This window comes from Aphelocoma coerulescens, unplaced genomic scaffold (assembly GCF_041296385.1).
Source record: "Aphelocoma coerulescens isolate FSJ_1873_10779 unplaced genomic scaffold, UR_Acoe_1.0 HiC_scaffold_60, whole genome shotgun sequence".
Taxonomy (NCBI): Eukaryota; Metazoa; Chordata; class Aves; order Passeriformes; family Corvidae; genus Aphelocoma; species Aphelocoma coerulescens.
The window spans coordinates 949,771-971,750 of record NW_027183949.1 but is presented as its reverse complement, the minus strand read 5'-3'; the positions used below and the strand labels follow the sequence as shown (position 1 = coordinate 971,750).

The following is a 21,980-nucleotide window of genomic DNA, read 5'->3' as shown; positions in this document are numbered from 1 at the left end:
TTTGTCTTCACCAAAGATCTGTAAGAAAGGACAGTGCTGATGTAAAGCAAAATAAGGCTTAATATTGGATGACTTTACCAGTTCTTCTGCACAATCCTTGCACCCTTTACTGAAAAATATTTCTCACTAAAAAATCTAGCACTACATTAGTCTCTATGACATCCTGCCCCAAAAGGATAACTACAGATACTAATAATGAAAAACTACGCCATTCCAATATTACATAAAAGCATATAGCTATTTAATAAAAGCATCCCTAACCCTAACCTCTGATCCTAACCATAACCCCTAACCTGACTCTAACCTACACTAACTGTAAGTTCCTACTCCTAATCAAATCACAGCCCTAACAACTAACCCCTAACTGTAACCCAAACCCTTTCCCTTACTCTGCCCTTGGTTTCATCACCTGGACACCATCTCAGCTGGGCTGGTGGCATCCAGGTGATGCTACACCTCTGTGCAACCCGGGAGTTGTCCGGGTGTAGTGCTGTATTGCAGCAGGTGTTATCCAGGTGGATCCACATCTGTGTGGAACTCAGGTGTTGTCCAAGTGTAACACCATGTAGGAGTGTGAGAGTTCCTGTCCAGGTGTAGAGCATCTGGCAACAGATGTTACCCAGGTGTACCTATGTCACACCTATGTGTGCCCCAGGTGTGTGTCTGTCACACCCATGTACAACCCAGACGTTGTGACCCCTCACTGACAATTTCCCTCCCCAGCTGATTTCGTCACCTTCATGGGAACAGGTGGGGATGGGTACACATTTCACACATGACACCTGTGTTGCTGCCCACATGCATCTGTGTAAACACACCTGCATGTGGGTGTTGCTCAGTGGGTGTTTATTGCTGTTTCCATTATCATGTGGCCTCTGTGGGGGCATATAGTTCTGCAGGGGTGGGGTGAGGGCTGTTAGGCAACCCTCCCCCCACCCCAAATGTCCCAAGTGTCATCCGCTCATGACCCACAGACATACACCTGCTCCTCTCTGGTCCTGGGGGAGTTGGGGGATACTGAGGGGGTCTTATGGGGTGCTGAGGGACTCCAGGGGGCCTCAGGGGTCTTTGACAGGCTGCCAGGAGTCTCGGGAGGTCCCTCAGTGGCCTCGAAATGGTCGACACGGAAAGCCCAGCGCCCCGGGACCCCCAGGTTGCTGCGGTGGCTGAGGGTCTGGACTGCGGGTGTGCGTGACCCCGGCACATTGTAGTAGTGGACATCATCCCCACTGTTGAACCCAGCCTGCAGGGGGGAAGACAGGGGAACAGGGGGGGAAATGAAGGGAGGGGAACAGGGGACAGGAGAAGGTGGGGGATGAATTCTGCCCAAATTCCCATTGAATTTTACCCAAAATGATCTTCATTTCACCACAAATCCACTTCATTCCACCTAAAATCCCCAATTTCACCACAAATCCCCTTAATTCTACCCCAAATTCCCTTAAATCCTACTTTAAATCCCCCTAATTTCACCCCAAATCCCTTTAATTCCACCCAGATCCCCTTAATTCCACCCCAAAAATCTTTACCCCTTCAAGCCCAGAATCCCTCCTATCCCCATCCCTTGGACTGTCCTCATCTGCACAGGGATGTCCCCACACCCAGTGTCCCCTGTCCCTCTCTATGTCTCCACCTGTGCAGGGATACCCCCCAGACCAGTGTGGGGGTCCCCCTGGTTAGCAATGCCAGTTGTCCACTGCAGGTCCCCGTAGTTGAGCAGGACAAAGCAGGTGACACCGTCAGAGGCCAGCACAGCCTGGAAGGTGTTCACCTGCAGGGGGACATTGTCTCCATGTCACTGTGACCCCCAGTTGTGTCTCCAAACCTTTGGTGCCACCATAGTTAGGGATGTCACGGTTGAAGGTCAAGATATTTGAGGCCCCCCCAACCTTGTCCAATGTCCCACCTTGTCTGAGGCAGCCCCGAAATAGGCCACACGGTCCCAGGTGGCCACGAATGCCCAGGTGGGCTGTGGGGGCGGGTCCCCAGGTGGCACAGCAGGTGCCAGGTCCTGGGCCAGGCGTGCCAGCAGCTGGGGGTCCCGGCTCTGCCGGTAGAAGACGTCCCCTCCCAGACGGGTGTCCACATCAGCCCAGTACGGTGCCACAAAGGGGTGGTGGCCTGGCAGTGGGAAGGGCTGGGGGGTGAACTCCGGGACCATTGTCCCGAAGGACACCACACCGTTGTTGTTCACCTACAGGCAAAGGTCACCCATGGGACACACCTGGGGGGCACCAACCATAGTGACCCTCCACAGTGGTCCCAAGTACAGTGTCTTCAGTCATGGGGATCCCAACCATGGTGACTCCTGTCATGGTGGCCCCAACTGTGATAACCCTCAACCTCTAGTCTGTCACCCCAGAACCTCCCAGTATGAGCCTGGGAGCCTCAGTGTCACCCCAGAACCTACCAGTATGGGTCTGGGACGCCAGAACCACTTGAGGGTCCCGCACGTGTCCCCAATGTCCCCAGGGATCCCCATGGGGTCCCCATTCACTGACATGGTCAAGGAGGAGGAAGAGGTGACACCAATTCTGGTGGCCGCATCCAACTTGCCACCCTCCCCTTGGTGTCACCCTCCACCTGTGTCATCCACCAAATGCCACCTCCCCCCGTCCTCCCAGTCACAGGACCTACATAGAGTGAGCGGTGGGCACGCCCAAAGAAGGAGAAGTTTTCCTGCAGGAAGATCTCAGGGCTCGTCCCGTCGTCCTCGTGGTGGGTGGCCTCATCCCCCACTCCTGGTCCGAAGGGGTACAGGACCCCACCTGGGGACACACACCTGTCACAGACCTCGGACACACACCCAGGGGCACACAGGACCCCACCTGAGGGACACACCCAGTGGCACCTGGGACCTCCCAGTATGGAGTTAAGACCTTCCAGTATAGGCCTGGGACTTCCCATATGGGTCAGTGACCACCAGTGTCACCCCAGAACCTCCCAGTGTGGGTATGGGGCCTGCTGGTAGGGGACTGGGATGTCCTAGTATGGATCTGGGACCTCCCAGTATGGGCCTGAGACCCCCAGTATCACTCCAGAACCTCCCAGTATGGGCCTGGCATGTCCCCAGTATAAGCCTGGGACCCCAAACTCACCCGGGGGTCCCACAGGGGTCCCCAGTATCCCCAGGGGTCCCCATTCCTCTGCGCGGCTGAGGAGGAGGAGGAGGAGGATGGGGGGGACTTTCGTCTGTCCAGGCCTGGGGAAGTGTGAGGGGGTCCCCCATCAACCATGTCCCCATGTCCCCTATGACCTCCCCATCTTCCCCATGTCCCCAATGCCCCCATATCCCCCCCATGCCCCTCCATGTCTCCCCCAATGTCCCGCACGTCCCCAATGAGCCCCCCATGTGCCCTTGTCCTCCCTATGTCCCCCCCATATCCCCCCTCCCTATCCCCATGTCCCCCACATTCCCTTATGTGCCACGTGCCTTCACTGGTCCCCCATATTCCCTGGTGTCCCCCATGTCCCACATGTGCCCCCGTGTCCCCATGTCCCCCGTGCCCACCAGTGTCCCTACTCACCACACTCCCATGGTCCCAGTCTGTCCCAGTGCTGTGACTGCAGCCACTTTATCCCCAGGGAGGGGACAGGCTGGCGGGGTGGGGGATGACATGGGACACCCCCAGGTGGCACCTCCCAGGGCCCCAGGCAGTTCCGTCTCTGCCCAGACCACAGCCGGGGGGGACTGGAATGGACTGGGATGGACTGGGGGGGTGGACACTGGGGGGGGGCTGGGATGTGCTGGGGGACACTGGGAAGGCAGGGGGGACACTGGGGGGGGGCACTGAGTGTGCCTAGGATGCATTGGGAGGCACTGGGGGTTAGTGGGACATACTGGAAGACACTGGAAATGTTGGGGAGAACACTGGGGGGACACTGGGAGGGACTGGGAGGCACTGGGGGATGCTGGGACATACTGGGGGACACTGCAAGGCTTAAACGGGCACTGGGGAGGGGGGACACTGACTGACTGACACTGGGATGTGGTAGGAGGCACTGGGGGGGGGGACTGGGACAAACTGGGAGGGATTTGGGAACACGGTGGGGAATAGTGGGGGAGGACTGGAATGCACTGGGAGGGACTGGGGACAATGGGGGTATACTGGGATCAGCTGAGGGAGGCTGGAAGAGCCTGGGGGGGGGGGGGTTGTTGCACTGGGAGAGACTGGGGATACCGGGGGGCACGCTGGAGGGGGCTGGGGGGGTGGGTAGTGGCACGTACTGGGAGGAACTGGGGGTACTGGTGAGGGGTCCCCTCCAGGTGTGCCGTAGCACCCACCTCCCCTGGAGGACTCGGACGTCCGGGAACCCCCTCCCCGCCCCCTCCCCCGCACCAAACATCCGGGTGCCCCCCCGCCCTTCCCCCCCCGTGGGACTCAGGCGTTGGGAAATATTGACCGACGGGGGGGTGGGGGAAGGGGGGACACGGAACCGCCCGCGGCAAGACAGGGTGGGAACAGCGCTCCCCGGCCCCAGCTGCCCCCCAGCACATTCCCACGCTCCTGTTTTCCCAGAACTCCCAGGACTGTATCCCCAGATCACCCGCGAACGGCGTTTTCGCACAGGTTTTATTTTGGGGGGGAAAGCACAGTTTTGGGGGTTATAAAAATCCGGGTTTTCCGGATCTGAGGCGGTTTGAGGGTGACGTCAGCGATGGGGTGCGGCCACTCAGGTGAAATGTCAATTTTCCACATCACTGGGTGGGAAGAAAGGCAAAATCGAGGGGGACTTTGGGGCAATTTCCCCCAATTTAGGGTCTTTTCCCCCTTTTTTGGACTTGTTTTCCCCATTTTAGGACTCTTTCCCCCTCTGTTTTTTGTCTCTTTCCCCACTTTGGGGGCTCTTCACCCCTTTTTCATTCACTTTTCCCCTGCTTTGGGCTCTTTTTCCCCTTTTATTTGTGCTTCTCTCCCACCCCCCTGCCCCCCTTCGTGGGGGGTCCTTTCCCCTATTTCTGCTATCTCTCTTTTCTTGGCCTCTTTCCCCCTATTTTTTAGGCTCTTGCTCCCATTTTAATATTCCTTTCCCCCCTTTTTGGGTCGTTCACCCATTTCTGGTGTCTTTTCCCATCTCTCTGAGCTTTTAATTTCATTTGGAGGGTTCTTTCCACCTTTTTATCCCTCCTCCTTTCTCCTTTTTTGATCTCTTTCCACTTGTTTCAGTTCTTTTGCTCTTTGGGGGGGTCTTTTTTCCCCTTTCTTTGTGCTCTTCTCCCCCATTTTTGGGTTCCTTTCCTAATTTATAGGTCCCTTTTCCCATCTTTTGGGATTGCTTCCCCCTCTCTGTGCTCTTCCTCCTTTTTTGGTCTCTTTTCCTGTATTTGGGGTCCTTTCCCCAGTTTTGGCTCTTTCCCCTCTTTTTGATCTCCTTTCCCATCTTTTTGGGGCTCTTTTCTCCCTTTTGGGGAACTCTTTTTCCCCTTTTTGGTCTCTTTTCCATCTTCTGGGGCTTCTTTACCCTTCTTGGGGAGCTCTTTCCCTCTTTTTTGGGCCATTCCCCCCCCCCCTTTTTTGGCACTGTTCCCCCTAGTGCCACCCCCAAGACACCCAAATCCCCCCAGCCCCTCCCCAGTGTCCCCCGGTGTCACCCACCTGGCTGAAGTCGGGCGCCCGCCAGGCCTCGGCCAGTGCCCGCACGTCGCTCGTCACCGTCCCGTCGGGCCCTCGCAGGTCGTTGCTGGTGGCACCGTCGTAGTCGCCGCAGAGGCCACAGAGCGTCGCCCGCGCTTCCCTGGGCACCTCCACCGTCACCCCTGCGGCGCCCAGTTCCACCAGAAATCCCGGGATTCGGCTGATCCGGAGGGTCGTGCGTGTCTCTGTGATGGTCAGCGGTCCCGGGAGCTCCACCGGGAGGGGGGTGGGGACCCCGTTGAGCTGGAGAACACCAAATTACGGGGGAAAGGGGAACACCAAATTACGGGGGAAAGGGGAATCTGGGGTGATACAGGGGTGAAGGGTAATTGGAGGAATCTGGGTGGATGTCAGAGACTGAAATATTGTATTTTATGACTTAAACATTTTCTTAAAGGACTTTTAAAACTGTATTCCAAAAGCTGAAGGGAAGACCACCACACCCTGAATGGGGCCCTGACTGTGGCCTTACACCTCTCGCTAATGAAGATAAGATAAAGTAACAACTCAAGGCTGGGGACATTCACTGAGCACAGGCTTAACATCTCCAAGATGAGGACCACAGCCCCAGGGCTATCAGCTGCCAGGCTCACACAGACCCTCGAACCAAGGGGTGGAGGGAGGAGAGGCTCTGGGTATCTAGAAAGAGCCTGTGGTCAGAGATGCAGTGACTGCCCATCCTCCAACTGTGCAGAGCCCAGCTGAGGGGTGCTCACCGGGGGGAAGGAAGCTTATCCACAGCAGGAGGGGGTGACATGGCCCATCACAGGGGCCCCCCCAAGGGGTCCCCAGACCCTGCACCAGAGCACCAGAGATGATGCAACAGACCCTCAGTGTTGCAAGGGACAGTGTGTCAAGCTAGCCCCTGCAAGAGGAGGCATATGGATGTTCTCACCTGGCCCAAAGTGTATGTTAATCCATGGAATTCTGCACTCCTTGGCATGTGGCAGCGTGTGGTGTGGCAGCATGAAGCGGCGTGGCCACAGCAGCGACAGGGGACCCTCACCACGAGCAGACCAGAGGGAGGGGAGGAACCAGACGTCGTTGGGACCCTCGGATGGGTGATATTCTTCCACCTAACCCGTCACCTCTCCCTGTTCCCCCACCCCCCACGCACACTTCTTTTTCTTTCTCTCTTTCTTTTCTCTTCCCTTCTCTTTGCCTCTTTTACTATTAAATAAAATACATCCATTTTTTGGCAACAACATCTAACCTCATTTGGTTTTAATCTCATTTCTGGGAATATTTTGAACCTTTTAAGTTCTTTCCGGTTTATGCTCAGAGACTTAGCTTGCTTTGCTTTCCTGGGTCTAAACTGGATCGTAACAGTGGAAAAGAGGAATTTTGTGGAAAAATGATGGGATGCATCCAGGCATAGTGGGGGTGGGATGAGGGACAACCCATGTAGGTGCTTCCCCAGCACAAAACTGGGGGGGAAAAGAGCAACTTTAGTCAAAACGATGGGGTGCATCCATTTATGGATGTCTCTTAGTGACCATCACCCACACAGGTGCTTCACTGGTAGGAAACTGGGGAGGGAAAAGAGCAATTTGGGGCAAAATTAAGGTAAGAACATCCTGTGGTGCTGGTGGCATGAGACAACCCTCTTACCTGGTGTGAAATTAGGGAAAAAAATATCGATTTTTTTATTAAAATGAAGGTCTGGAGGATGTTTAGGGTGACAACACGGTGGTGACAGCATTTTTGGGTGCCACCCAGCGTGGTGACAACTTACCCAGACCTTCCTGTCCCTCTGCACGGTGATGAAGCTGTGGGGGGTGAAGAGGTGAAGTGCCACCACGGCCGGCTGGTCCCCAATGTCCCTGACATCCCCCAGCAGCCGGAACCATGCGGGCTCCCGGGGGTCGCACACGCTGGCCACCACGTAGATGCCGGTGGCCAGGGTGGCCCCGGTGACGCCGTCAAAGGTGACGAAGCGGGTGGCAGGGGACAGGGCGCAGCGCCCCGGGCGTGCGATGCAGGTGCGGGTGCCGTCACGGAGGCCGCAGGTGTGGCCAAAGGGACAAGTGAAGGGGCGGCACTGGAGGCCCCCAGGCCCCCGGCAGGTGCAGGACTGGGAGCAGTCGGGGGTCAGGATGGTCCCACTGCGAACTTCACCAAATACAGAGTTTTTTATCCCAATTTCATGGCAAATCCTCAATTTTCATCCTCGTGGATGTGATGAGCATGGAGTGATGATCCAATAATGATCCAATGATCATCCATAAGAAATATCCCAGGCAAATTAAAATGGGAATTTTTGCTGCTAAACCTCCCAATTTCCCCCATTTTCATGGAGAAAAAGGTAACATTCCCTCAAAGAGTGGGATTGCTCCACACTGGGTCCTCAACTGACCTCCAGGCTGGATCCCTTTAACCCAATTCCAATATTTTTGGTGCATTTTTTGGTTCTCCCTCTAAATTATCCATTTTGTAGCCAACACCAAGAAATTGGAGATTTGGGGGGGTAAATTATTCCAGATGAGACAGCATTTTCCTTGGGAAGGGTTCATTTTGGGTGGATTATGGGATCAACCAAGACTTTGGATGGAATTCCCACTGGATTCTCACCCACATCTGGGTTGTTCATACTTGGACTTGGAGCAGACTTGAGGATACTTTGGATACTGCTGAAGGAAAAACCCTCCCATTATCCCAACTTACAGCAGAAATTATCCGTCCTCCACCTTCCGATGGACACACCAGCAGCCTGGCATGCGGTGGCGTAGTGGGCAATGATTGGACACATCCCTTCTTCCTGATCAGGGAAGAGGCAGGAGTCATGGATGCAGCTCTGGAAGTACTGGTGGGCATCAACATGACCATGACATGCTCCAAAGGGTCCATCTGCTTCCAAAATAATTTCACACCCCATCCCAGATACTTCTTGCTGCAGCCGGGAAGGTGCGGCAGTGCTGGAACATTCCACTGTTGACCTCTCACCACATCCTGGGACATCTGTGATCTTCCAGCTGCTCCCAAAGGCATCTGGGTCTGATGTCACCTGGTTGTTCCTCATCATCATGTCGTCGCTGGCAGCACCGTTGTAGTTCCCGCAGAGCCCACACAGGGCATTGGCAAAGCCACTGGGCACCATGGCGGTGACGCGGCTGTACCAGTCGTAGGTGACAACGAGGCCAAAATTGGTCTCTACCACTGCATCTTGCCCCTCACGATAGACAACAATCTTCCTTTCACTGTAGTGATATGGGAGGTTGACCAACTGCTCATCAATCTGGGGAGAAAAACATAAAAAGTGACCAAATTTGTGGTCTGACGGTAAACTATTTTCAACAGCCAGAGCAACCAAAAGGCATTGATTTAATTAAATTTTGAATTGAATTGAATTGAATTGAATTGAATTGAATTGAATTGAATTGAATTGAATTTGGGATTTAAGATTATGAGAAGGTCCAAGTCCCAAGGGAAGGCTGACCAACCACTCATTGATCTGGGGAGAAAACCATAAAAATTGATACAGTTTGGGTCTGATGGATAATTCCAATTCTGCTTTCAACAGCTGGAACACCCAAATGATGTTGATTTAATTACATTTCAGATTTAATCACTCATTAATGGGATGAGGTTTGGGATGAAGTGGAGAATGTGGTGAAAAGATAAGGGATCATTTCCTAAACTCACCATGATTTTTCCAGGGTGTTCCCTGCTGATGCTGATGGTTTTGTTGTAGACTTTGACTGTCACCACGGCAATGGACGACATGAGGTTGTCCCTCTGGTGGCCATTCTGCACCAACACCTGGAATCCTACCAAATTTTGGGTGTCCTCACACAATCCAACCAACAGGTAGACACATGTTCCCTGGAAGATGAACCTCTTGCCATCAAAGGTCTCGTAGTGGGTGGCTCCAACAGCGGTGCAGACCCCAAAAATTTTGGGATAACAATCCTGGATTCCCTTCTCCACCCGGCATTCCTCCTCGGTGCCACAACCAGAATCCCGGCACACCGCCTGCCGCTGCTCCGTGTCACACACGCAGCGCTGGGTGCAGGTGAGGTCACCCCAAAATTCCTCACCAAGGCCATGGAAGAGACCCTGAAAGATGCAGCCACTTTCAGAGGGGGGGATGCAGGTGTTGGCTTCAAGGACAAGGCCCTCGTGGCACACACAGGTGTCCATGCAGGTGGTGGCGGTGGCACAGCTGGACGACACAGCGGGAATGTTGCAGGTGGGGGGGCAGGCGAGGCCACAGGTGCTGTAGGTGCTGTTGGGCGGGCAAGTGAGAGCTGGACAGGGAGGAAGACAGTGGTCAGGGTGGAGCAGCACATGGGGGGACAGACTTCTTCAACTATCTACACAGATATCCTGGAGTCTCCATGGATTTTCTGGAGTCTCCATGGACTTCCTGGGCCTTCTACCTGGACTTTCTGGAGTCTCTGCAGACTTCCTGGACTTCCTGCTCAGACTTTCTAGAGAGTCCATGGACTTTATGGACTTTCTACTTGGGCTGTCTGGAATCTCCCTGGACTTCATGGATTTCCTGCTTGAACCTGCTGCCATAACCTTTCCCAACCCATGATCCCATGGCTCTTCAGTCCCACATTAATTAGGCTCTGCCCACCCCAAGGAGTATTTTCACTCACGACATCCCGCTGTTGTCCTCCAGTCAGAAACGCCGATCCCCTCCTCCTGGCAGTCATCAGCATAGATCTGGAGGGCGTGGCACAGTGCATCGAGACGCCCCTCATTGGCACACAGGTCGTAGATACAGTTCTTCACATAGATATTGGGACTGACAGTGCCATGACATGACCGGAATGGCCCAGAGTGTTGGGACAGCATCCCACACCAGGTCTCTGCCTTGTATGCCACCACCTGGTGCCATCTGCACCGCCCACAGTCCCCAACGCAGGTGTCCTGGCAGTGGCCACTCTCACTGGTCACCTTCCAGCTCCGCCCCAGCTCCACAATATCCCACACCTGTTTCCCATCAGGAGTGAGAGCGTCATCTTGGGGGTCTCCATTGTTGTTCCCACACATCCCACAGACTTTTCCAGAAAGAGCAGCCGGAAGTTTGACCACCACATGATCATCCCAGTTGTAGAGGACCTTCAGGTTGAAACTTGATTGGATCAACATGGATTTACCCTTCTGATGGATGCAGAGCTTCCCATGAGAGAGGGAGATGGGGAGGCGTGAGCGGTGGTTGTTCACCTGCAGGACAACAACAACCATCAAAACAACCAAACCCCATCAAAATAAGGCAATAAATGGAGTTTAAGAAGATCTGAAGTGTTTTTATGCAGGGGTTGCCTGCACACCAGCAAATCCTTGAATTATTTAGGAAAAGACTCTCAAGATCATTGTTAAATACATAATTTCAGTGAAATTCCAAAAAATTATTGGAATTTGGGAATTATCATGATTTTTGCTTACCCACATGTTCCCATGAAATCAAAGGCTTTTCCATCAAAACTCTGGTAAGTGTGGCCCACCACTGAGCCAACAGGTAGAGAACATCTCCTGGATGCACTCTGGTTGTCCATCCACCATCTCACACCTCTCCTTGCATACCAAATCCTCACAGGAGAGCAGTGTGGGAGAGGAAAAGAAGGAAAACACATGAATGGTCAACCAGACAACAGCAGGGTGACACAACAATGGACTGACTGTACTCACTGGTGGCACAGAGCCCAGGGAAGCCATATCCAGTTTGACTCTGGAACCCAAACACCAGGAGCCCGATGGGCACCTGTGAGTTCTCAGCACTCTGTGTCGTTGCGTGCACGGTGATGATGGCCCAGGAGAAATCCGTGCCAGGAATGGCCTGCCACGCCATGGTGTTGTCGGGCTGATGGTTGAGGGTGGTGTTGGCAGCAGCAGTGGTGGGTGCAACAAGGATGGCATGGTTATACTGGCCGGGCACGCTGCTGAAGCGGAATGCAGTGCAGTGGGCGGTGACAGGTGGGACAACAAGGAGGAAGGGATCTTGCCAAGATGACCCACTGAAGAAAAACACCACCTGTACTGCCACCACCGCACTGATGTACAGGTGTGAGTTAGGGTTCACCACGAACCTCTGCACCTCCCCTGCCGCCATGACCACAGTGGCATTCCTGCTCCCGGTGTTGTAGGTGATGGTGTTGTCCTCATCCGTCACCACGTACACAAAGTCAACGTCTGTCTGCAGTGGGTTGGGTGGCACCACGTAGTTCTTCCCCCACGCTGTTATCGGGAGGAGCTGCTCCACCACAAAGTCAAAGCCAGCAGACACCTTGACACAGGGGTGGCCGCTGAGGACAGCCACAGGGCTGTCGGCCACCACGGCTGTGCCAGTGAAGTCCTGGCTGCTCTGGAGCTGCAAGCTGTGGTAGGGCTGCAGGAGCAGGCAGAGCACAGCGCCGGGGACGTAGGTGGCCCCAGCATAGTGGAAAGTGGCGGTGGTGGTTATGCTGACAGCGGTGGTGGCGGCGCCAGCGGCCACCACGAACTCAGTCAGGCCGTAAGTGTAGTTCCCAACAGGTGTCACCACGTAGTACCTGGTGCCCAGGCTCTCCACGGGCAGGAGAGCAGTGGCACCCACAGTGTAGCTCTTGGTGCTGACGGCCACCACGGAGATGTCAGCGCTGGCCTGGACCACCAAGGTTTTATGGGAAGTGCGGCTTCCAGTGAGTTCCAGGTCAGCAGGGAGGGACAGGGGCACAGTGAGGTCCGGCCCCAGGGTGACGCTGCGGGTGACGGAGCCACCGCGGAGCGTCACCGACACCTGGGTGTCGGCAGGGCCATAGGAGGTGAGCAGCAGCTGCAGGTACGCGCTGGGGGACTCGTCGTCATTCTGTGGGAACACGGCCAGGAACTCCCGGCCCCGGTAGCTGGCACTGGAGAGTGCTGGGAAAAGGGGGGAAAAGGGGGCCTTGGTTAATTTTTATATTAACCAAGGGGGTTATATGAAAGCGGCCTTTATATTTTTATATTGATACTTTTATATCCATTTTATATGTGTTTTATATAGAATTATAGGAGGAATTGTACTGAAATTACATTAAAGATATGACTGCAGTATCTAATTTATAGAGTCTATTTTTATATATAATCAAAATAGAACTTATATTTACAGTTTATTATATTAATAAACAACATTTTAATAAAACTATAAATAATTAGATATAAATAGTAAACTCTTATTTATATGTTCTATTAACAAATTATTAATAATAATAATATACCATTGTGTTAACAATATGAAATAGCGTTGTATTATTAAATAATTATAATAAATACCATTCCTTAATGTAACAATGTTATTAGATGTTTATGTTATTAAACACTGTGTTATTGATATATTAATAGTATTATGTAATATACTTCAGTATATTACTACTTATTAGCACACTGGTAATATATTAATAATATAGGACTCATATCAGTAAAAATATGTTAATTACTTTTTTAGCCTGTTATTATATTATTATATCTGTTATCCAGAATATAAATTAGTTATATAGTTTTCCATGTTATTATGCAGATCTATTAATTATAACACTGTAATATACAACTTACATTTAAATATATAGTAGTATTTTTTCTATTATTTTGTACTTATTTTTAATAGAAATAGCAGCAAAGAATTAATCCAAACCAATAAATATTAAAAAGAAAGTAATATAATAATAACTGCTGTAGTTATTGAATTTATTTTCGTATAAATCCCAGCAGAAAATAAATTTACATGTTATTTTTATAATTATATACAACAGTAGATGCTTTATATTTTCTCTAAAAAAATTATACAGATAATGATTTAAAATAATTTTATTTCTTCTTTCCATAGAAATGGCTTGGAAAAAATGTTAAAAATCAAGGAAAAATAAGCAATAAGGAGCTAAATTAGAGCAGTAGAAAATATATATTAGAGACCAGAACAGAATTAATATACCATTATATTATACTATATTGCATTATAATCTACCATTATATGTAATTAACATAACAATTATAATAGTGGATATTACATTATAACACAAAAGATAAATAATATATAATTATGGTACTAAATATAATATTCATAAATTACATAAAGTTATAATACATTATAATACAATAACATAAAGTCATTCATATAATATAATGCAACTGTCACATTACATCATAAAATAATCTAGAATTGTATATAATTATATTTGCAGTAATTTGTATCTATTCTATCTTTTATACTTATATCTCAATAGATGTAGCTATATATAATAGCAATATATACTGTGCTATATTAATAAATACACTAATATAAAATGTTACATGTTTTATATTTCACATCTCTTGTACATCCATATAAACTTTGAAATAATTTTATACTGAATTTTCACTAAAAAATGCAAATCAAGAATAATAATAACAACATAATTATAGCAGAATATATCATATGTTGCATTTTTATATAATTACAGTAGAGATTATATTATAGATTCATATATAACTAATGTAGTGTATAAATATAATTAATATATCCACAACATATAAAAATATAGATAAGTATTAATAAGTAATTAATGTCCTATTAATCAATACTATGTTATTCAATTACACTATTTAATGTTATTATTAGCCAACTAACATTTTAAGTATTTTGTACAAGTTAACATGTATGTAGATCAATATAGATCAATATATAAAAGGGAAAGTAAACAAATAAAAGATACTTCTAAAGGATCAAAAATAGACTTTTGAGGATTTTTTTAATGCTCCAAAACAACAAAAAAGCCATTTTTTGCCCCAAAACAGGTTAAAAAGAGTGGGTTTCTTCTGAAGGAAGCTTTGAGATCGCTGGGGGAAAAACACATGAAAATGTGATAAAAATTTATTAAAACTCAGTGTATATATGAAAAGTTCACTATAAGAATTTGTTTTAAATTTAAAAAATAGGGAATTGGGGATGTTGGGTAAAAAAAGATAAGTCTGGTGATTTTTTCTGAAAAAAATGGAATTTGAGTGTTTCAGGGAAAAATAGGGAAAAATGAGCTTTGACTGTGAATAAAAAATAAGATTAAAGGGGGCTTTCTGAATAACATAGAAAAAAGGGGTTGTTTTAAAAGGGGGGATTTTGAAGAAAAGCCAACAGGGAAATAAGCAATTGGGATTTTAAAAATTAAAACAGAGCGAATGAGGTTTTTTTCTTTAAAAATACCCCAAACCTAAAACAGAGTTCAAGAGGGCTTTGCTTCCCCTAATAAATAAATTTTTCAAAAAGAATAAACAAGAAAATATTAAGGGAATAAAAGAGTTTTTCTTTGAAACACTACCAAAAAAATTGGGTTGATAAGAGGTTTTCATGAAAATTAGAAAAAGGTCAGGAAAATAAGGAATAAAAGGTTATTCTTTTCCTAAAGAACCAACTTTTTTTATTAAAATAGAGCAAATAAAAGGACTTCTTTCATTAAAAAGCTTTTCAAAATAGACCTTTTTTTCCTGAAAAAACCCCACAATTCCAGCATATAGATCTTGAGTTTTTTTCCTGGAAAAACACTAAAACTGATCATGTTAGCTCAAAAACAAACAACAAACAAACAAAAAACCACAAACAAAACAACAACAAAAAACAACAAAAAACACCCCAAAAGTAACCACTACAAAAAAGTAACCCCAAATAACCAGGATAAGTGCACTTTTTTTTTCAGTGAAAGTGAGGAAAAAGTGGATTTTTCCATGAAAATTAATGGGGGGTTCATGAGGAAAAAAAACCAAAACCACAAAAAACTATTCTAAAGGCTTTTGTATTAAAAAAAAATACTTTTAAAGGGTTTTTTTGGTGAAAATTAATAAATCTGCAGCTGAGAGTTTGTTGGAGGAAATGCAAAATGAGGGAAGAAGGGAATTTTTGGGAAAAAAAAAGCCCAGGGATTCAGGATTTCATTTTCTGTGCTAAAAAGCCTGGAAATAAGTACAAAATCCAGGAAATCTGGGGATTTTGTGTGGAAAACCGGGGTTTTGCTTACCACAGAAGGGAAGGAGGAGCCACCAGATCCCATCCTGTGCCATCACTGTGAAAAACACCCAAGATCACTAAAAATTTCTATTTTATCAGAAAAAACCATGTGAGCCCTGAGGTGTCTCCAGAACTCTCAAATAACCCCCAAATTACCCCCAAATACCTTTCATTACCCCAAAGTGCCTTTTTTCACCCCATGGAAACCTCTTGGGCTTTATTTTGGCCCCCACTGCTCCCAAATCCACCCCAAAACCTTCCAAACTCTACAAACTTTGTCCAAAATTCCCCAAATTTGGGTCAATTTTTTTTTTCCACAAATTCCCCCATTTTGGATCAAAGTATTTTCCCCCCAATCCCCCCAGTGTGGGTCAAAATGGAATTAAACAGCTGAAGCAACCATCCCTCCCCCCCACCTTGAGGCCATGTCAGAGTCCCCACCTCTATCAGATGCACTCCAAAACCAGGTGAATTTAAACCCAAATCACCTAGATTTGTGTCAAAATGGGGTTAAAACGCTGGCACAGCTCTCCCGACAACTCCTCCCTTTGATGCCACCTCAATACCCCATTTCCACCAAATCCAAGCTAAAACTTTATGGAAAGGGTGAATTTTGCCCCAGATCCCCTCAGTTTGGGTCAAAATGGATTTTTTTTTTTGCCCAACATCCCCCAAATTTGGATCAAAATGGGGCTCAACGTCCAGGACAACCCTTCACTCACCTTGTCCCACTCAAACCCTCCCAAATGCTCAATTTGCCCTCAAACATGGGGAAAAAAACCACCAAAATTTGGGCATGATGAGGGGAAAACCCCTGAAATTTGGGGGGAAAGTGCACAAAAAGGGAAAACCCCTGAGATTTGGAGGGGAAATGGGAAAAAAAAAGAAATTTGGACACAAAAAGTGTTTAAAATCCAACATTTGGGAAGAAAAAGAGTTAAAATCATGAAGCTTATAGGGCAAAAGACACAAAACTGGGGAGGGGAAAGGAGTAAAAAATCTGAAATTTGGGCAGAAAAAATCCTCAATTTCTGTCCATCCACAAACAATGAGGAAAACCAGGAAAAAACAGGGAATGAAGCATCCCCATTCATCCCCCACTCTCGAGCCCCTCAGCTCCTGAATTCCCAGAACTCTGAAAACACAGAGTGTTTGTCCCAAAATCACTCTTTTTATACCTAAATGGGCCTCGGCTACAGCCTCCTAGCATGGCTTCCTGGGGGTGGATTTGGGCCCAAACCTGCAGATTTGGGCAGATTCAGCAGAATTTCAGGATGGGAGGAGGGGCCGGGGGCATGACCCACAGTTCCCGAGAATTTGGGAACTGGCAGCTGGATCCTGTCACTGATGGGACGTGATGGGAGTGGAACCCCCAGGGATGTCTCGACAGGTGTGAGTGCCACAGGGACGTCGTGACAGGTGGGGTACCCTGGGCGATCCTGCCAAATTCCCTGAACTCCCAGAATCGCTGCCCCCATGGCGCCCTCTGGCCCCATGATCCCGGGGGAAGGACAGACCCAAATCCGGATGTTTTTTACCCAAAATGAATGATCCGAGACCCAGCGGGGAATTCCGGGGAATGGGAAATTCTGGCCCAAGTGCCTGAAAAAGCTGAAGAAAACCAGCTGGAGCCAGGAGAGACGATGGAAAACAGGGAATTAAAGGGCTTCTGCCTTAAAATGAAGACATAAAAATGAGGAATCCCTGAACCCCACAGAGATCCACAAAAATGCCCAGAGACAGGGACCCCCCAAACCCAGCCAGGGACCCCCAAAGCCACATGGGGATGCCCCAAAACTACCCGGGCATACTCTCAGCCCTCTAAACCCCCAAACCACAAGATCCCTGCAGAGAGATGGGGTCCCTGGGGGTGTTGGTGGTGCCTGGAGGGGTTTTGGGGTTTCTGATAAATGACATGGAGAAATTTTCAGTTCCCCTGAAGGTGCTGGATGCAGCTTAAAGACTAACTGCAAAAAAGATGAAAGGATGTAAAGGCATGCACACAGGATCACAAGCATAGCTGGAACCAGTGGAGAAATAGTTAATGAGGAATACAGTGGGGTTTTGGCAAGTTATGTAACAAGAAGCAACTGTGCACGGCCACAGAAAAAGTTCAAGGAAAGGTCACCTGTAACATGGATGCATTCCGTGAATATGACCACCAGAGACCCCTTCATGGTCCCTCCAGGACCATACCCTGTTGTAGTTTCACCGCACACATCAGATTAAAGGAGAAATCCCTCAGTGCGCCCTGCGCGGATAAAGAATGCCTGCTTTCTAATGCTGCAAATTGTGTTAGAAAGTTTCTTTTTCCAACCAACTTTGGTATGATTCCCTTGGACGGGCTTATGGATGTAAGGGGAGCTGAGAGAGTCCTGTCGGGGCTTGGGGGTCCCTGGGAGGGTTTGGGGTTTCTAGAGGAGATGTGGGGGGTCTGTGGGGGAGATTGGGGGTCTCTGTCAGCGGGATCCCAGCTCTCTGCCACTTTCAGAGAGGGGCTCCCCACCGAGGACCTCTCAAACCACATGGGGACCCCTTCGACCCTCCTGGACCGCCAAATCCCCTCTAGGACGCCCACAACCACACCAGCCGCCGCCCCCCCCCCCCAAACCCTCTCCTGGGGATCCCCAGCAACCTCCCTGGCACCCTCAAAACCACCTCAGTGAGCCCCAAACCTCCCTGGGCATCCCTCTGTGCCCCCTGACCCGCAAACCCCTCCAAGATCCCCCATTTATACTCCAGGGACTCCCTCAGTCCCTCCAGAGCCCCCAAATCCCTCCAGGGAATCCCCACATCCTCTCCAGGAACCCCAAAGCCCTCTCAGGGACCCCACCCCTCCCCCGCCGCGCTCGGCGCCGCCGCTTCCCGCCTTCCCCTTCCCCCGCCTCCCATTGGCCGCAGCGCCCGCCCGTCCCCGTCCTCAACCAATCAGCGCCCGAGCTCGCAGCACGGGGCGGAGCCAAGCGAGAGCGCGGGCGATGGAGCGGGTGAGGCCTGAGGGGTCCGGAGGGACCGAGGGGGGGACGTGGGGGATCCCGGAGGGGAATTTGGGGGGTTCGAGGGGGCCCCGCGTCACTCCCCGCATGCCCCCCGCAGAGGCTCAGTCTGGAGCAGCGAACGGAGCGGCTGGTGCAAAGGAGGTGGGAGAGCAGCCCGGCCTCGAGTGCCCCTCGAGATCCCCAAGTGCGCCCGGGTGACCCTGGGGACCGCAATCTGCTCCCTCGTTCCCTACGTGTTGCCCCGGACTCCAAGGGCTACCCAGACCCCCAAATACCGCCCCAGACCCCCTAAGTGCCTCCCAGTTCCCTCCCCTGCCCCAGGTGATCCCCAAGAGTGCCCCGGAGATCCCCAACTGCCCCACCCGATGCCAGGCGATGCCCCAGGCCCCCCATTGTGCCCGTAAGTGCGCCCCCGCAGGCCCTGAAATGCCGTCCGGGACCACCAGCCCCGCGGGGGGCAGCATTTCGGGGGTCCTCGCTCCTCCCCCAACCCTCTCCGCCCCCTCCAGCCAGGCCCTGCTCAGCACCCGCCCCCGCGGGCCACAAAGTGCGAAGCCTCCGCTTGGCTCCGCCCCCTCCAGATCCAGCCTCGGCGACGCCCTCGTCCAGTGGCGCTTGAGGCGGTGCCAAAGGGAGGAGCCGGCGCTGGACGCGCCCCCGGCGGGCTCGGCCCTGCCCGGCTCGGCCCTGCCCGGCTCGGCCCTGCCGGGGGTGCCACCGGGGAGGTCACGTGACCCCGCCGGGCCCCTGCAGGGGGCCGTGCCCTGGGGGCCACGTGATCCGCCCGGGGGTCAGTGGCCAATCAGGAGGCACCTGTGCAAGCCCCTGCGCCAGGGGGCGCCTTCGGCGCAGGCCGGCTCCCAGGAGCCCTTGCGGCGGGAGCCCTGTTGGAGCTCCCGCGGGGCCCTCTGGGCAACGGGGCGCGGCTCTCCGGCTGCTCGGCAGGGGGCGCTGTACGCACAGGCACGTGACTCCCGCGAGGCCCTGCGGCCAGTCGGCCGCCGCTGCTGCGCATCGCTGCGCCAGGGGGCGCCACCCTGGGGGAAGCGAGAGTCCCATGAGCCTTTGCGGCAGGAGCCATGCCGGGGGTCACCTGACCGCCTCGAGGCGCTGCGGCGTGCGCCACGCTTGCGGTCACGTGACTCCCAGGATGCCCTGCGGCCCGCAAGGGAGGCGCTTCCCGAGCCCCTGCGCCGGGGGGGGCCGGGCTCGAGGTCACGTGAGCCCCGCGAGGCGCCGCAGCCAATCAGGAGCCGCGCCCGTGATGCCCTGCAGGGGGCGCCGCTGCGGCAGCCGCTGGGTGAGAACGCAGAGGAGCCCTCGAGGGCCGGGGCCGTTTGTGGGTGGGGTCACCCGGGGGCCGCGGGGATACTTCTGGGGACTGCGGGGCACTTGTAGGCCAGGGCAGTCACCTGTGGGGCTGCAGGGGGCCAGTTCTGGGTCAGGGGTTCACTTGAGGGGCTGGGAGGACACTTGTGGGCATGGGGGTCGCTTGAGGGACTGAGGCACCACTTGTGGCTTGGGGAGGCACTTGTGGGGCTGGGGGAACACTTGTGGTACTGCCACCCCCTGTGACACGCAGGCCCCCCAGGCTGTTTGGGGGACCCCCTCCTCTGGATGCTGCGATGCCACCGCCGAGCCATAAGGGGACGGCTTCGGTAGGACGCTCCCATCCCCAAGTTTTAGGGGTCTGCCCCTGCGCCTCCGCCAGGTCCCCCTAACCCCCCATTTGTTCTTCCTTCTCCCCCCAGGGCCATCGAGACCCTCCTGGAGCCCTCACCAGGGCACCCCCAACCCACGGTGGTTCAATAAAGCAATGACACCCCAAAATTGCACCACTGAGGTGGGGAGACCCCCAAAATCCCCTCCCTTTCCTCCCCCCACCTTTGGCGTTGCCCCCAATCCCCTCTCCCCCCATATGGCCCCAAGAGCATTTGGGGGATTCCGGGGGCTCAAAAGAGGGTGCTGCTGGGGTGCTGGATATCTTTAGGGGGTCCAGGAGGGTGTGTGGGGTGTTTGCAGGGGCTCTGAGGCTGCAGAAAGGGGTTTGGGGGTGTATGGGGAGCGCCGGAAATCGGGAGTGGTTGGGAGGGGCACTGGGTGTCTATAGGGGGTCCAGAAGGGCTCTATGGGGTTGGGGGATGTCTGTGGAAGTTGTTGGGGGTCCAAGAAGGTGTTTGGGGGAACCCTTGGCTGTGGGGGGGGGGGGTCTTTAACTGTCCTGGGGTCTGTGGGATGTTTTGGGAGGCCCAGGAAAGGGCTGGGGGCTTTGTGGGGACTAGGAGCGGACATTGTGGCGTCTGGGGGGGTTGCTGGGCGTATCGGGGAGGGGAACCCCCAAACCGTGTGGGGCGGCTCACCTGGCTTCTTCACCTTCACGGCCAACGTGGCGCCGGGGGGTTCTGGTGTCCCCCTGCCCCCGAGGGGGCTGTGGGGGGTCATGGGGGGCGTCAGAAACAGCCCCAAGCCCTCGGGCCCTGCCGCCTTCCATTGGCCGTCGCGCCCGCCCGTCCTCGCGCTGAGCCAATCGGCGCCCGAGAACGCGGCGCTGGGGGCGGTGCCCCGGTTCCGCGCCAGGTTCTCACTTCCGGGACTACAAGTGCCGAAATGCCTCGGGGCCCCGTAACGCGCCTGTAGAGCCGGGACTGCGGCTCCCGTCGTGCTCCGCGGTTCCCGTCGTGCTCCGCGGCCCCCGAGAGCCCGGTCAGGGCCGGGAGTGCCCCCAAGTGCTTCCCTGAGCCGTAAGTGCCCCCAGGGCCCCATAAGTACCCCGAGTGTCCCCCTCCTGATCCTCAAGTGCCCTCCGCGATCCCTAAGTCTGCCCGCCCCCGCTCCCTTACTGGCCCCCGAAATGCCCTCTGTATGTCCCCTCGGACCCCCAAGTGCTCTCCAGTTGTCTCCCCGACCCTAAGTGCCCCTCCAGACCCTTAAGTGATCCCGCAAGCACCCCCAGCTGCCCTCCAGGGGCCCGTCAAGCGCCCCCGGGGAATCGGTGCGATGACAACGATGTAGAGAAAGAGCCTGACCCTATCGCAGTATCGGCAACAGTTCAGCCTTTAATTAAAATTTGAATTAAAACTGCAGTTGCCCATGTGGACAAGCCCCCCACCTCTTCGTGCCGCTCCCATGGTCCCTCTTGGAGCCAGGGAAATTGCAGGAAAAACATTCCTGCGTGTTGCGTACATAAAAAATTTCATGGGAGTCGGGAGCAGTCTGTGTGGTGAGCTTCCTGGACAGGTGGAGATCAAATCCTGCCACGCGAAGGAGAGGTTGAGAGGACTTTGGGGACCTGCAGTATACATTCTATAGTCCCGCCCCCCAAAACCCCAGAGACCCCCACCATCCCCTACATACTCCCCCCAAACTCCCCACTAGACCCCAAATACCCCTGGAGTCCCCTCAAAA

General features: G+C 52.2%; 3 protein-coding genes across 13 annotated transcripts; all 3 read right to left on the bottom strand.

The window, feature by feature from the left end:
• Window positions 1-680: 680 nt before the first annotated feature.
• Window positions 681-3,593, bottom strand: LOC138102039 (sushi, nidogen and EGF-like domain-containing protein 1). Of its 2 annotated transcripts, XM_068999795.1 has the most exons (6): window positions 3,528-3,593; window positions 3,099-3,202; window positions 2,638-2,768; window positions 1,907-2,194; window positions 1,634-1,771; window positions 681-1,243 (listed from the first exon to the last, which is right to left on the bottom strand). In XM_068999795.1, exons 1-6 carry the CDS (start codon window positions 3,536-3,538, stop codon window positions 962-964), a joined length of 954 nt encoding a protein of 317 aa, XP_068855896.1. In that variant the 5' UTR covers window positions 3,539-3,593; the 3' UTR covers window positions 681-961. The 2 variants fall into 2 exon arrangements, with proteins under 2 accessions (XP_068855896.1, XP_068855895.1); XM_068999794.1 differs by lacking the exons at window positions 3,099-3,202; window positions 3,528-3,593 and having other exon boundaries at window positions 2,638-3,079.
• A 967-nt stretch (window positions 3,594-4,560) lies between these two features.
• Window positions 4,561-11,120, bottom strand: LOC138102088 (IgGFc-binding protein-like). 3 transcript variants are annotated; one of them, XM_068999845.1, is made up of 8 exons: window positions 11,034-11,120; window positions 10,241-10,811; window positions 9,279-9,883; window positions 8,301-8,871; window positions 7,372-7,748; window positions 6,532-6,637; window positions 5,598-5,879; window positions 4,561-4,702 (listed from the first exon to the last, which is right to left on the bottom strand). In XM_068999845.1, exons 1-8 carry the CDS (start codon window positions 11,037-11,039, stop codon window positions 4,575-4,577), a joined length of 2,646 nt encoding a protein of 881 aa, XP_068855946.1. In that variant the 5' UTR covers window positions 11,040-11,120; the 3' UTR covers window positions 4,561-4,574. The 3 variants fall into 3 exon arrangements, with proteins under 3 accessions (XP_068855946.1, XP_068855947.1, XP_068855948.1); XM_068999846.1 differs by lacking the exon at window positions 6,532-6,637; XM_068999847.1 differs by lacking the exons at window positions 6,532-6,637; window positions 7,372-7,748.
• On the bottom strand, window positions 11,089-21,916 carry LOC138102089 (IgGFc-binding protein-like). 8 transcript variants are annotated; one of them, XM_068999855.1, is made up of 7 exons: window positions 19,389-19,473; window positions 17,705-17,827; window positions 17,115-17,249; window positions 15,587-15,631; window positions 11,675-12,485; window positions 11,277-11,524; window positions 11,089-11,177 (listed from the first exon to the last, which is right to left on the bottom strand). In XM_068999855.1, the coding sequence occupies exons 2-7, from the start codon at window positions 17,751-17,753 to the stop codon at window positions 11,152-11,154; spliced, it is 1,314 nt and encodes a 437-aa protein (XP_068855956.1). In that variant the 5' UTR covers window positions 17,754-17,827; window positions 19,389-19,473; the 3' UTR covers window positions 11,089-11,151. The 8 variants fall into 8 exon arrangements, with proteins under 8 accessions (XP_068855956.1, XP_068855951.1, XP_068855950.1 ...); XM_068999850.1 differs by lacking the exon at window positions 19,389-19,473 and adding an exon at window positions 20,936-21,916 and having other exon boundaries at window positions 11,277-12,485; XM_068999849.1 differs by having other exon boundaries at window positions 11,277-12,485.
• Between the last annotated feature and the right edge of the window lie 64 nt (window positions 21,917-21,980).